Raw genomic sequence first — 15960 nt, 5'->3', positions numbered from 1 at the left:
GACCCCTCAAAATAACTCAACACACAGCCATTAATGTCTAAATGGCTGGCAACAAAAGGGAGTACACCCCTAATTGAAAAATGTCCAAATTGTGCCCAATTAGCCATTTTCCCTCCCTGGTGTCATGTGACTCGTTAATGTTATAAGGTCTCAGGGGAGCAGGTGTGTTAAATTTGGAGTAAAGCTCTCACTCTCTCCGATACTGGTCACTGGAAGTTCAACAAGGGACCTCATGGCAAAGAACTCTCTGAGGATCTGAAAAAAAGAATTGTTGCTCTACATAAAGATGGCCTAAGCTAGAAGAAGATTGCCAACACCCTAGAACTGAGCTGCAGCACGGTGGCCAAGACCATACAGCGGCTTAACAGGGCAGGTTCCACACAGAACAGGCCTCGCCATGGTCGACCAAAGAAGTTGAGTGCACGTGCTCAGTGTCATATCCAGAGGTTGTCTTTTGAAAATAGACGTATGAGTGCTACCAGCATTGCTGCAGAGGCTGAAGGGGTGGGGGGTCAGCCTGTCAGTGCTCAGACCATGGATTACTGGAACCATGTCCTGTGGTCTGATGAGACCAAGATAAACTTATTTGGTTCAGATGGTGTCAAGCATGTGTGGCAGCAACAAGGTGAGGAGTACAAAGACAAGTGTGTCTTACTTACAGTCAAGCAGGGTGGTGGGAGTATCATGGTTTGGGGCTGCATGAGTGCTGCCAGCACTGGGAAGCTACAGTTCATTGAGGGAACCATGAATGCCAACATGTACTGTGACATACTGAAGCAGAGGATGTTCCCCTCCCTTTGGAAACTGAGCCGCAGAGCAGTATTCCAAAATGATAACGGCCTCAAACACACCACCAAGACGAAAACTGCCTTGCTAAAGAAACGGAGGGTAAAGGTACTGGACCTAAACCCTATTGAGCATCTGTGGGGCATCCGCAAACAGAAGGTGGAGGAGCGCAAGGTATCTAACATCCAGCAGCTCCGTGATGTCATCATGGAGGAGTGGAAGAGAATTCCAGTGGCAAGCTCTAGTGAACTTCATGCCCAAAAGAGTTAAGGCAGTGCTGGAAAATAATGGTGGCCACACAAAATATTGACACTTTGGGCACAATTTGGACATTTTTCACTTAGGGGTGTACTCACTTTTGTTGCCAGCGGTTTAAGACATTAATGGCTGTGTGTGGAGTTATTTTGAGGGGACAGTAAATTTACACTGTTACACAAGCTGTACACTGACTACTTTACAGTATATCAAAGTGTCACATCTTCAGTGTTGTCCCATGAAAAGATATAAAATATTTGCAAAAATTTGAGGGGTGTACTCACTTTTGTGAGATATGGTAATTAATTTAAACAAAAAATAGGTAGGTTATAGGTTAAGAAAACAAAACAGTAAAAACAAACAAACAAAAAGTACTGGTATTACTCTGAATTAAAAGCAAGCCATGTAAATGAAACACATTTTGTGCTTCTTTCAAAAAGCTATTTTGTATAAGTTAACCAACATTCTTGTTGAAAAAAAAAATACTATTTTCTTCACATCTAACCAAGACTTCATGAGTTTGAAAATTTAGTTTACAAGCTCATAAAGCAACATTTAAACACTTAATTTAATCACCTGTTGTGCATCAGCTTCAGATTCAAAGGTGATGAACCAGTTATCATTGTAGGCAAACTCACAATTGATGAATTTTGGTAGGTGCTCTCCCTTGAAAAGTGCTTCTACATCCTTGTAAATAAGACAACAAAAAGTTTTAGTAGTATGTTTAGCAGATACCTAACGGGCTCACTTAAAATATAACAGTCAAAAATAAGCCTATCAACTGAACACAAGAATTAATAAATCAGATCACAAATTAATCAATTCAGACATGATTAAAGGGCACATTGCACATTTAAATTTAAGGGTATTTGTGTGAATTTCACCATATGAAATGAACAGTTTTTATACATGGCCCACCCATTTCAGGACATCATAAAGTTAAGGACAAAGCATTGGCAGATGTACTGTATTATCCCTGGCACTGACTGCTTGAAGTTGCAGAGAATTACAAAGTAATGTTTTACTGATATCTCTAATGGTTTTGCTCTGGTTTCTCAGCTTCTTAACAGTTTCTTTGACTTTTCACTGATACAGCTTTTGTGAAAAATGCCAACTACAGACTCAAAAAGGGTAGAAGTATGCTTAGGTGTCTTATACCTGCATTAATGAAGCAATAAAACACCCCTGTGTAATCACAAACATATGTGATACTAAATTGTTCCCAACATTATAGAGCCCTGAAATTTAGGAGGTGAGTGGGGAACATTTTACCAAAATACAATATGCACTTATAATCACATTTGAACGTTTGATCTGTAATTTTAAACTGTGGAGCAAACTCAAGGAAAAATGTCTCTGTCCCAAACATTATGGAGGGCACTGTACTTAATTGATAACCCTAACCTATAACTAAGCACAGTTATTCCTTCATTAAGACAGGATAAGAATACACATCTATGCACACTAAGAATGCAACACATTATATTCATGTTATACTCTGTTAAATAACAGAAGGATTAAAGGAGAATAGTCAGTTCTGATGTAAAGGGATGACTGCATGCTGTGTAAAATCCATTTAAGGAAACTGCATCCAGATGACAAAAATCTGAAGTTTGGACATGCTTTACTTTTTATCACCACTAAAAATTTCAGTTTAAAACACACACAGAAGCATCCATCCACTTTCAGAACACAACTTAATGGAGAGTAGCAGGGAATCATGGCCTGTGCTAGCACTAATAGGTGGAGAGTGGGAACAAACCCAATAAAGGCCCACTACAAGGGCATACTCGTACAAACCCACGCTCAACTCATCAGGCAAATTTATGTCACCAGTTAAACTAAAATGCAAATATTTGGGGAGAAAAATACATTGAAACATTAAGAGAACATACAAACCATACCAGCCTTTAAACCCGGTTGACTTATGAGGAGTGAGTGCCAACCAGTGCTTCACTGTGGTGCCAACATGTAAATAGACTGAAATGTAAATGGACTAAATTGAATGTTATTCTCTATTCACAATCAGATTAGAAATTTACACTAACATTTTTCAAAGCAAAAACAACATTTTCAAATCTAGTTAGTCCAATTTAGGACCACAGGGGAACAGAGTCTTCCCCAGCAGCCCTGGGTATAAGGCAGGAAAATGTCCTGGACAGCTCACCAGTCCATTCCTGGGCAAAAGAAAAGTTAGGTTTGCGCAGTAATTTAACACATTTATTGCTGGCAATTAATGTCATGTATAATTGAAATGCACACCCAGTAATGAACCATTTCATCGCAACGTGTATATGTGCATACACATACAGTCTCACAAAAAAATGGCTTGAAAAAATATTCCTCAAACAATCCATTTTTCACTTAAATAACTGTGACAACCTGGGTTTGTGATCAATGTAAATGTGGGATTTTCTTTTGTAAATCAAGCTCTTTTTCCACAGTGCTGCCCAAAAAGAAAGATCGATATAAACAATTACAAAAATTAAATTCCAAAACATTTATCAATAATTTGTAGGTATTCGTCCTCTCTGTTCATGTATTTGTGTTCTATTACAGCTTTTAATATGCCTCAACTAAAATAATTTTTCACAACATGTAAAGATGTGTGAATCTGTAAGATCTGTTTGATCCTCCTTGCAAAATTGCTCAAGCTATATCAGGTTAGTTCGGAAGTAGCACTGAATAACATTCTTTAGATCTTACTAGAAATGTCTGATGGGGTTAAGGTCAGGACTCTGTCTGGGACACTCAAGGACAAAAGTTTCCTAATTTTAACCCACTTCATCGTGACTCTGATAGTACGCTTTAGGTCACTAAAAGAAACTTCCTCCAATGCTTAAACCTTACGAAAGAAGGTAGAAGGTTTTCCTCCAGGATCTGTTGACATTGAGCAGCATTTAGAGTCCAAGGAATCCAGATCAGACTGCCAGTATCTGCTGCTAAAAAGAATTCAACGATGTGATGCTGCCATCACCACATTTTACAGAAGAGATAGTGTTACTTAGCTAATATTAATATGCAATATTAGATTTACTTCATACTTCCTGCTCAGTGTTTTAGGTAAAAAAATGCCACTTTAGTTTCAGACCATAAGATTTTCTGCCACATCTTTGCAGCCAAATGACTTTTTTTCTACTCCGGGCAGGACCTTCTTCCTTGACACTCTTCCATTAAGGTCCTTTTTGTGCAATGTTTTGATGTTTCCTGAGATATAAACATCCCCTTCAATCACAGTAACTGATCTCTGTAAATAAGTGTGAGCGACAAATGGCATCACAGTAGATTATCTGGTAAGAGCCTCTCTTGTTTAGCAACCAAGTTTAAGGGGAGGACCGGACCTGACCTAGGCAGTATGGCTATAATTTCACTTTTTTCCCCTCTTCTGTATAACATAGTGTATCTTACCTCCATTGGATGCTCAGTGCATTTGAGACGGTCTTGTACTTTTCGACAGACCTTTTTTCTCTATAAAAATATCACAGACTTCTTTTTGAATGCTCTTTTTATCTTAATTGTGAATCTCTACCATTAAAATACTGAGTGGATTTATTCTCTTATTAACTGAACACAGGAGACCCACCAATTTCATACACAGGTGGAGACCGTCAAAAAACTTGGCGAGCTCGTAAAATATACCGCACCCAGGCAAAGTTCGTCCTTATATTTACAAGGGGCATGAATAATTTTAAATAGTTGTTTAGCAAATTGTTCAAAAGATTTTAATCAGTTTCTTTTAATTTGTAATATCGATTTTTCTTTAGAAAAAGGTTCTTATTTAATACTAGCCAACCCGCGGTGTACCATATGCCGCATAATCAGGACGGTTTTTTAATGATTTTTAAACACTGGGAGAAAATTAACATTTGAAAAATCGATAATGTAATACACACGTGGACAAAATTGTTGGTACCCTTCAGTCAATGAAAGAAAAACTCAAAATGGTCACAGAAATAATTTTAATCTGACAAAAGTAATAATAAATAAAAATTCTATGAAATTTAACCAATGAAAGTCAGACATTGATTTTCAACCATGCTTCAACAGAATTATTTAAAAAAATAAACTCATGAAACAGGCCTGGACAAAAATGATGGTACCCCTAGAAAAGACTGAAAATAATGTGACCAAAGGGACATGTTAATCCAAGGTGTGTCCACTAATTAGCATCACAGGTGTCTACAATCTTGTAATCAGTCAGTGAACCTATACATAGGGCTCCAGGTAGTCACTGTTTTGTTTGGTGACATGGTGTGTACCACACTCAACATGGACCAGAGGAAGCGAAGGAAAGAGTTGTCTCAGGAGATTAGAAAGAAAATTATAGACAAGCATGTCAAAGGTAAAGGCTATAAGACCATCTCGAAGCAGCTTGATGTTCCTGTGACTACAGTTGCACATATTATTCAGAAATTTAAGATCCATGGGACTGTAGCCAACCTCCTGGACGTGGCCGCAGGAGGAAAATTGATGACAAATCAAAGAGACGGATAATACGAATGGTAACAAAAGAGTCCAGAAAAACTTCTAAAGAGATCCAAGGTGAACTTCAAGCTCAAGGAACAGTGTCAGATCGCACCATCCGTCGTTGTTTGAGCCAAAGTGGACTTCATGGGAGACGACCAAGGAGGACACCATTGTTGAAAACAAATCATAAAAAAGCCAGACTGGAATTTGCCAAACTACATGTGGACAAGCCACAAAGATTCTGGGAGAATGTCCTATGGACAGATGAGACAAAAATTGAACTTTTTGCCAAGGCACATCAGCTCTATGTTCACAGACGGAAAAATGAAGCATATCAAGAAAAGAACACTGTCCCTTCTGTAAAACATGGAGGAGGCTCTGTTATGTTCTGGGGCTGCTTTGCTGCATCTGGCACAGGGTGTCTTGAATCTGTGCAGGGTACAATGAAATCTCAAGACTATCAAGGGATTCTAGAGAGAAATGTGCTGGCCAGTGTCAGAAAGCTTGGTCTCAGTCGCAGATCATGGGTCTTGCAACAGGACAATGACTCAAAACACACAGGTAAAAACACCCAAGAATGGCTAAGATGAAAACATTGGACTATTCTAAAGTGGCCTTCTATGAGCCCTGACCTCAATCCTATTGAGCATCTTTGGAAAGAGCTGAAACATGCCGTCTGGAAAAGGCACCCTTCAAACCTGAGACAACTGGAGCAGTTTGCTCATGAGGAGTGGGCCAAAATACCTGCTGAGAAGTGCAGAAGTCTCATTGACAGTTACAGGAATCGTTTGATTGCAGTGATTGCCTCAAAAGGTTGTGCAACAAAATATTAAGTTAGGGGTACCATCATTTTTGTCCAGGCCCGTTTCATGAGTTTATTTTTTTAAATAATTCTGTTGAAGCATGGTTGAAAATCAATGTCTGACTTTCATTGGTTAAATTTCATAGAATTTTTATTTATTATTACTTTTGTCAGATTAAAGTTATTTCTGTGACCTTTTTGAGTTTTTCTTTCATTGACTGAAGGGTACCAACAATTTTGTCCACGTGTGTAAATCAGCAAGAAAAGCAACATTGTAACAATACATGGAACGAACTAACACACAATCGTCCGTGACTGAAAACTGGCGGACCGCAATCGCGCCTTCTCTTGCCAGACGGAGGGATGGGGGTGCACGGCGTGGAGTATGGAACGGGAGGAGAGGAGAAGGATGTCCATTCAGCTCCCTCCTTCATGCTAGTCTCCTGAATTCTCGTTCAGTATGTACTGCCCGCTCATGTGCCCACTTCCAACTCGTCACTTGAGTCGTTGGCTGCTTTTCTAAATATAATCCACCAAGACACCCGACCACGGTAGTAGCGAGGTGGGAGGGGGATGTGCACAAAGGGTAGAGACGCAAGCAGTGGGAGCGTATGAGTCGCACTTAGTGGGAATTCCACGGTTTGCAGCCCGAATGGGGTTCAACAGCTTACCCACGCCTCTCCCATGTAGACACATGCTCAATCTCATGCATAATTATTTATTGAATGCTAAACACTTCTGGAAAGACACGGTTGTCTAAAACGGGTTGGTGTGAGAATACAACAGTAAGTGAATGAAAAGATGGAACGCTGGAGAGAGCAAAATACAACACAATAGTGAACCCGCGGCATAACAAACGCCGCATAATTATTTATTGATGGTTGAACACTTCTGGAAAGACACAGTTGTCTAAAAAGGGAGGGTTTGAGGATACAACAGAAAGTGAATGAAAAGATGGAACTCTGGAGATGGCAACATATAATTGTACGTGAGTGAAGACGACGCATGTTTGTCGCGGATGCGAATTGCTGTATGTAGTGTGTAAAACAGTTTGCTATGGTGCACGTGGTCGTGTGTCGTAACCGAAAACTTGGTTTTTAAAGACTGCTTACTTCATTGTGTTTTAACCTCAGTTGTAAAGGATTGTTTTAAGGATCCCATGGGATACCTCTGGCAAACCGTTTTACAAGCTGCATATGGCGATTCACCTCCGTGAGAAACATGCCTCTATGAACAGTCAAGGTGGCTCGGAGGTACATGAGGCCTCTACGTCAGACGAATATAAATGACGCCCTTCTTTCTGTGTCGTCGCGCCCGAGTTGGTGGGTGTGGCTCTGCGAGTTGTCGTATCCAATGGTCTTGGAGTTGGTGGGAGTGGCTCCTCCCTGCGTGCGCCATAGCTGTCTGACTTGTCGACGGCTTAGTGAATCCACGCCCCTTCCGGCGTGCTTTCCATGGGTGTCTTGCCTTAGTGAATTATATATATATATATATATATATATATATATATATATATATATATATATATATATATATATATATATATATATATAGATGATACTGTAAGTATAGAATTTTATTACATAATAATTAGCGGTGCAACGGATCACTGTTGATCCATGATCCGAACCGATCCCTGTCCACGGTTCAGTACACCCGTGATCCAAAGATCCGAGGAAAAGTTCCACTGTATTGTGCGCGTGTCTCTCGCCCACTCTCTCAACCTCTCTCGCGCACTGAACTGCAACTAAACTTCTCTCACACGCACTAACTCAACCTCTCTCATGAACTAACTCAACCTCTCTCGCGCATTTTCCCTTGACTTTTGTCCGGTTTGCCACTTCATACGCGTGGTCATGGCCAGTGGTAGCAGTTCAAGCAGAGGAGCTCAACAAACCTCCAGCATCATTTAGGTCTCATGTGTGGAAGCATTTTGGTTTCCCTGTTAAATATGTTGATGGGAAAATGGTTGTCGATAAAGCCACCACAGTTTGTCGACTGCCTGGCATGAGGAAGCCCTACGAGACTGGCAACACGTCGGGCATGGCCACTCATTTAAAATGACACGACCCTGTTGTGACGAAGACTGCGCAACAACCAAAGGTATCTGCAGCATTTAAGCAGCCCTTTGGTGCCCAATCAGTCTGGGCTAAAGCTATTACAAAAGCTATTCGGGTGTTTATTGCTGCAGACATGAGGCCATATTCCATTGTGCAAAACAAGGGGTTTAAACATATGATACATGTGCTTGAGCCACGCTATGATATTCTGTCGCGCACTCACTTCAGTGACAATATCGTCCCAAGTATGTATGAGCAGGAAAAGCCAAAAGTTATGGCTGAACTGTCCCAGGCATCTTCTGTGGCCCTAACTACGGACGGGTGCACCTCCAGGGCAACAGAAAGCTATGTGACCGTGACCACTCATTACATCACAGCAGAGTGGGAGATACAAAGCCCTGTACTGCAGACACGCCCCCTCTATGACAGTCACACTGGCACAAACCTGGCACATGTCTTGATGGAAGCAGTGGCAGAATGGAGGATAGAGAGGCCCAATACTAATATCCCAGTCACAAAAGATGCCAAAAACCAAATAAATGCAGTAAATGAAGCAGGACTGGGCCCACAGATAGGGTGCTTTGCACATGCAATTAATTTAGCATCCCAAAAGGGAATGAAAGTGTGTAAGATGGACCGCCTCCTTGGGAGGATCAGGAAGGTGGTTTCCTACTTCCACCGAAGCTCAACAGCTGCTCATGTGCTTAAGACCAAGCAAGAAATACTACAGCTGCCTACTCATAAGCTCATACATGATGTCACAACAAGGTGGAACTCCACTTATGATATGCTGGAGCATTATCTTGAGCAGCAAGCAGCTATATACTCTGCACTAACAGAAAAAACCCTGAAGAAAAATGCCAGAGACATCGTCACCTTGTCTGATGATGATGTTAAAGTGGCAGAGGAGGTCTTCCAGCTGCTCAAACCACTCAAAATGGTTACAATTCTGTTGAGCACTGAAACGGCACCATCTGTGCCCATGATCCTGCCTCTGAAAACAAGGATCTTACAATCCATGGCCCCAAGTGAGGAAGACAGCACCATCACAAGAGATGTCGAGACTGCCATTAGAGACGACCTGAAGCCCAGATACACTTCACCACCAACCCTACAGGACTACTGCACTTGATCCAAGGTTCAAGTCGCTGTCTCACCTAGACCTTGCCCTACGCCTGAGGACATACAGTGATCTCACTAATGAGATTGTGAGCAGTCTTAGCACTGAAGACTGTGAAGAGGTAAAGAAAATAAATATTTTGAAATTATATATTTTTTTATGATAATGTTTTTAGTTAAGTTTATTAAGTTATTTATTAAGTTACTGCCACATTTTAATGTCTATGGGGAAAAAAAAGTTTAAAATCAATCATGTAACTTTCCCTGCAGCGTCAATATGCAGCACCAACAGGAGCAGACACATCTCCTCCTCAAAAGAAGTCGGCAATGGCAGAGCTTTTTGGCGAGACCTGTGCACAAAAGGACAAGGTCAGTAAGGCTTTTGCTGACATCATCAAAGAGGAGGTGGTATCCTATGAGGCAGCAAGTGGCATTCCAGTTGATGGTGATCCACTGACTTGGTGGAAAAGCAACGAATGTAAATACCCTCACCTTGCCACAATGGCAAGACACCATATTGCTGTGCCTGGCACTTCAGTGCCTAGTGAGAGGGTGTTAACAGCAGGGGACATAGTTACAGCAAAGAGATCTACACTTTCCCCAGAAAATATAGACATCCTCATGTTTTTTTTAAAAAAAAAATTTAATTATAAGCTCAGGTCTGCTTTGCTTTCTTTCTTTTTTGATGATGTGGACATAAGCTGGTTTTTATTTTTCTCCCCATGTTCAAAGTAAGAAGCAATGATGCCTTAAATTGCATTTAAAGTTGTTTTTTACAGTGTCCACATTAAAGGAAATAGTTATCATGCCCTATATTGCACCTTAATTTGTATTTATATAATTGAGTGGAATGAGTCTTGAGATGAATGTTTTTAATGGGCAAAAAATATTTACTGTAACTAAATAAATGGAGAGTTAAATTTGTCAAGTCTTTTTTTTTTCTTTTGCTGATCCGAAAACTGATCCGATCCGTGACTTAAAACCGTGATCCGATCCGAACCGTGAGCTTTTTGATCCGTTGCACCACTAATAATAATACACATCTGCATATACATAAACACATACATTTAATTTCTGGTCCTTATCAAGAACTGACAGCTCCCATCACTTTATTGTGAATTGAATTTGCAACTGATAACTAGCCTGGCAGCTCTTAAGCATTTTCCACTAAAACAGCAGAACCTTTATCATAGAACTTTCTGCAACAAGAGATAGGGCACCTTAACTGACTTTTTTACATGGTTATAAGCGATTTTTGCATTTTCAGGATTCTTGGTACTAGGAAGTGTACATTCAGCCGATTCCCATGGAGTCAAGAGTCTGTCATTACAACAAGGTAAGTAATAAAATTTTTATATGTTGGAATGTATTACGCTCCACCTAAACTGAGATATTTCAGAAGAGACAATGAACAGAATGAGGGAAGCATATACAGGCAAGTACTACAATATATATGAACATGTAAAATATACCATTTAACACTAAGCCATGTACCTTCACTATATAACACTTCAGATTAACAGCTTAAAAGTTGAAGCTGCATGGGCACAAGTATTACAAGTCACTGCAACCTCTAATGTCTTCCGGTAGTTATTACGTTTATGATAAAATAATGGATGTGGAAAATATCAGCTAATGAAAATTCAAGTAAGACATCTGTGATGGAATTCTAGCTATTGAAAACTGACAAAGTCTCCTACAGTTAACATCAAAGGATTGAAAATATTTGAATTTAATGCTTGTGTACAAGCATTACACAAGCAACATTGAGTTCTTGTCAAATTAAAAATAAAGACCACATCACATATTTGTATGTTCAAATCACACGCTACATTCTCAATTCAGAGTGCTTCTGCCCTGGCATCTATCCAAACCAATAATCCCTCAGATCATCTTATCGCTTCCAATAAAGGAAATAACCTACAATTTTGACCATTGCTATTAGGAATTATCTTTTCAGCTATATTCTTAGTTTTCATATAAAAGCTAGAATTAGAAGGAATGCATAAAGAAATCCGTCTTCTCATGTTATGAAGAAAACAAATCACGGAGTATGCTTCTACCAAGTCCTTGAGCAGAATACAGGTAGCTTCATATTTTATACAATCACTTTGTGCATTCCTCTCCTCAAGTACTGTAATTTGTGTGTTTTAATTTATTGACCACTCAATTAATAGCAGGTATTTCTACTAAATGCCTTTGGCACTGTTAAGCTTGTGTTTACCATAAGGACCATACCCACGTACAGTGCATCCGGAAAGTATTCACAGCGTATCACTTTTTCCACATTTTGTTATGTTACAGCCTTATTCCAAAATGGATTGAATTCATTTTTTTCCTCAGAATTCTACACACAACACCCCATAATGACAACGTAAAAAAAGTTTACTTGAGGTTTTTGCAAATTTATTAAAAATCAAAAAACTAAGAAATCACATCTACATAAGTATTCACAGCCTTTGCTTAATACTTTGTCGATGCACCTTTGGCAGCAATTACAGCCTCAAGTCTTTTTGAATATGATGCCACAAGCTTGGCACATCTATCCTTGGCCAGTTTTGCCCATTCCTCTTTGCAGCACCTCTCAAGCTCCATCAGGTTCGATGGGAAGCGTCGGTGCACAGCCATTTTAAGATCTTCTAAGATGTTCAATTGTATTCAAGTCTGGGCTCTGGCTGGGCCACTCAAGGACATTCACAGAGTTGTCCTGAAGGCACTCCTTTGATATCTTGGGTGTGTGCTTAGGATCGTTGCCCTGCTGAAAGATGAACCATCGCCCCAGTCTGAGGTCAAGAGTGCTCTGGAGTAGGTTTTCATCCAGGATGTCTCTGTACATTGCTGCAGTCATATCTCCCTTTATCCTGACTAGTCTCCCAGTTCCTGCCACTGAAAAACATCCCCACAGCTGGATGCTGTCACCACCATGCTTCACTGTAGGGATGGTATTGACCTGCTGATGAGCGGTGCCTGGTTTCCTCCAAACGCGACGCCTGGTGTTCACACCAAAGAGCTCAATCTTTGTCTCATCAGACCAGAGAATTTTGTTTTTCATGGTCTGAGAGTCCTTCAAGTGCCTTTTGGTAAACTCCAGGCGGGCTGCCATGTGCCTTTTACTAAGGAATGGCTTCTGTCTGGCCACTCTACCATACAGGACTGATTGATGGATTGCTGCAGAGATGGTTGTCCTTCTGGAAGGTTCTCCTCTCTCCACAGAGGACCTCTGGAGTTCTGACAGAGTGACCATCGGGTTCTTGGTCACCTCCCTGACAATTATATCCTAATTACTGTATATGCCTCTTTAAAAGTACATTTTAGAACTACTTTCCTTGTTGATATGTTTGAGCCTACTGTGAACATTCCTTAAAGTACATTTCCAAAATCCAGTGCTATGAGGATGTGGCTTTTATGAGGATCACCAAAGGAAAGGTAAACCAAGATTTAACAAACACGTTTGTTATGGTCACTTGCCTTAGACTTCATCAATTCACCACATATATGTTTATTGCCAAAATAAATGCATCACATAATTCAAGCAGCAAACATTTCAATATAGACTGCTCAGCTGAGGCTGCACAAATCATTCACGAAAGAATTGTTGCGAAGATACCACTACTGAAGGAAACAGGTTTGGGATTTCTGGTAGCAATGGCGGCATGGGGATGAAGGTGTGATAGTGTGGGAATGCTACACTGGTTACACTGTTGGCCATTTACCCGAGTTACCCAAAGCATCTTCATCCAGTTTTAAGAGTTTGTTTATTTATTTATTTATTTTAAACAAAGGCGGCAAGTGATAGAGTGCTGCAGCAGATGGCCTGGTTTTCATTGTAGCTGGCCTAAACCTAACAAATATAGTGTAGGATGAGTTGGGCCACAGGATTACGAAAGAAAAGGCAAAAGAGTGCCAAGGGTTTGTGGGAACTCCTTCAAGACTGGTAAAACTACCTCATGTGTCAACATCAACATCCTCATCCTCCCAATTAGTTATTTCATTTACATGACTTTGGTGGGCTGGGTTTGGGACTCCAAATTGGAGTTTGGTAGATTAGTATGATACAAGTACTGCTGGTACCAGCCCAACTCAAGCACTGCCTGTAAGACCTAACAAGCACCACCACACCACCATTTTCCTTTACCAGCACCCAAATCTTACTACATAGTTTATGTAAAAAAAATATCATCATATGGATAAGCTCCGCCTGCCCAGGTTAAGCAGGTTAGGAAAACATGGTGAATGAAACATTTTTAAAATTGGTGGTAATTTGCATTAGCTGAGATAAATAGCTAGATAACCTTCTGTTTTTATTGATTGCATTTGATACTTGTACAGTTAAGAGGATCATTTAACTTACCTGTTACAATGATGGAGGAATGATACACTTATTCTCTTTTACTTGCGCTAAAGCCACTGGGAAGACTTCATAAAGTGGAAACAGTTTGCTGACACCTAGACAGGTGGTTACTGTCTCACACAAGCTCAAGCTGCCAGTGACAGTGAATATCTTACTACCTGTGCTGATGTTTCATTAAAATGTATTGCAGATCCATCTGCCTTTAATAGTGGTGGTAGAGGTGGAAAAAAAGGAAAATACACAAAATATACAAGTTGGTGTAACTGCCGTCAAGGTGAAATTGAAACAGTAAACTTATTCATCCTTCAAGTAACACGCAAGGTTTCTTCTTTATAAACCCACCTTTACTTTTTTAATTGGAGATTTTGAATTTTTAACACTGAGTACAGTGCAATTCATTCCAGACATCTCAAAAGAAAATGTTCTTCAAGGAAATTTGTTGAGACAATTACAAATCTGTCACATTTCAACAAAATCCATCCATGGGAGGCTGCAGCAATAGGTCCTTCACACGCTATATGTAAACACTCCTAAAAACCAACACTTTCAGAGTATTCTGATCTTCTAAACTGGCTTAAATAAACAATATCAATTAATAATATCAGAAGCATATATTTGACCTGAACATACATGGTGCATTTAGTTATGCAAATACACTTAGATTGGAATTTTTTTTTTTTTTTTTTAAAATGGTACACGGTTATATGAAAATTCAACAAGAAATAACACACAAATCTGGAACTTGCCTCCACTGGAGTTGACTCTGGAACTTCTCTTAAAATCACAATGCAACGGTTCTGGTTTGGTCTGACTTTTTCACCTTTTTCATCAACTTGAACTAAAGGCAAGGCTAATAAAGAAGGTCATGTTATTACTTGCTTATAACACAGAAATTACTCAACATATACAATCAAAAATGTGCCTTGTTACTAGTGTACAGTAAGGAGACAAACAAAATGTTGTAGATTAGATAAAGAAATGTGAAATTAAAAAAAATCTCTCTCAATTTGAATTATGTAGCTTGACTATTTTAAATGAACAAACAAAAAACAGTACATAAAAGATTTTCAAAAATTAGTAATACACAGAATTCTTAAGCACTTCAACAAGGCAATAAAAAAAATATGTAATCAGCCAAGTCCCAGCGTACTTTTACTCACATCTCAATATATCAACAATCAAATCTATGTCCGTGCTGAGCTTCTTCACATGGTCAAGATTTGCTACTGTCATTATTGGCACATATTGGTCACTGTCCATCTGAGAAATGAGATACATATCTCTGGCAAGATTCTCCCTGTATAAAACAAATAAAAGCAAAATATTTGGATAACAAAAGAAAGACAACTTTATATTGAAATGGCTCATTCTTTTTTTAATTTGTTTAATACACCGAGATCAGTGGTTTCAAAAGTTACCAGCTAGAGTTCCGTAGTGACTGCAGATTTTTGTTGAAGCTACTTTCACAATTACTAATTACTAATGGTAATGGAATATGCTTCTTTTGCATGACAGTTTATTAGCTTGCCTTTAAAGCTTTCCTGCCCTTAATAGATTTCCTCTGTAACTAAATTCAAAGTGAGCTAACAGATTAGCAGCTAACTCAGGGGTCTCAAACTCCATTCTTAGAGAGTGACTGTTTTTGCTGCAGCCAATGTCTTAATTGTAAACATTTCTTACTGTTACTGAAACACACGATTTAATATTTAGAAATGTGTTGATTTTCTTATTTTCTGAGAGCATCAACAAGTTTTGCAGCTCAAAAGAGGTATTTTATTGAAAGAGACTATGTATGTAGAACACACAGGTGCATATTTGACCTTGGTACAATTTGAATTAAGCTAGTCATCTGTTGGCTTGCTGCTTTATATATTATTTTTCAGCAAAGCTTCTGAAATTTACAAAGCAAATCCGTTAAAATTAACAAAAAATAGATTTTATTAGCAGCAGTTAGTGCTTACTATTAAAATACCCTGAGGAGGTTGGTTCCAGGATTTGTGTATGACACATGTGCTCTAAACCCTGATATAGTCATGTGTCTTCAAAAATTTAAAATAATTATGCACAAGCTTTCAAATGCAAACCTTCATTAAAGGATACGTTAAACATGCACTTGCCAT

At 39.3% G+C, this 15960-nt stretch overlaps 1 protein-coding gene across 4 annotated transcripts in view; it reads right to left on the bottom strand.

Moving 5' to 3' along the window:
- Positions 1-15960, bottom strand: part of larp4b (La ribonucleoprotein 4B) — a 164902-nt gene that overhangs the window by 60369 nt on the left and 88573 nt on the right. For all 4 annotated transcript variants that reach the window (XM_039753579.1, XM_039753578.1, XM_039753580.1 and 1 more), the window contains 3 exons: positions 15001-15137; positions 14587-14690; positions 1618-1728 (listed from right to left, as the gene is read on the bottom strand). In XM_039753579.1, the coding sequence (XP_039609513.1) occupies positions 1618-1728; positions 14587-14690; positions 15001-15137 (352 nt within the window). The remainder of the gene's footprint in view (positions 1-1617; positions 1729-14586; positions 14691-15000; positions 15138-15960) is intronic.

This window comes from Polypterus senegalus, chromosome 5, assembly GCF_016835505.1.
Source record: "Polypterus senegalus isolate Bchr_013 chromosome 5, ASM1683550v1, whole genome shotgun sequence".
Classification (NCBI taxonomy): Eukaryota; Metazoa; Chordata; class Cladistia; order Polypteriformes; family Polypteridae; genus Polypterus; species Polypterus senegalus.
Note: the sequence above shows the minus strand (reverse complement) of the source record. Positions and strands in the feature narration are given on the sequence as shown.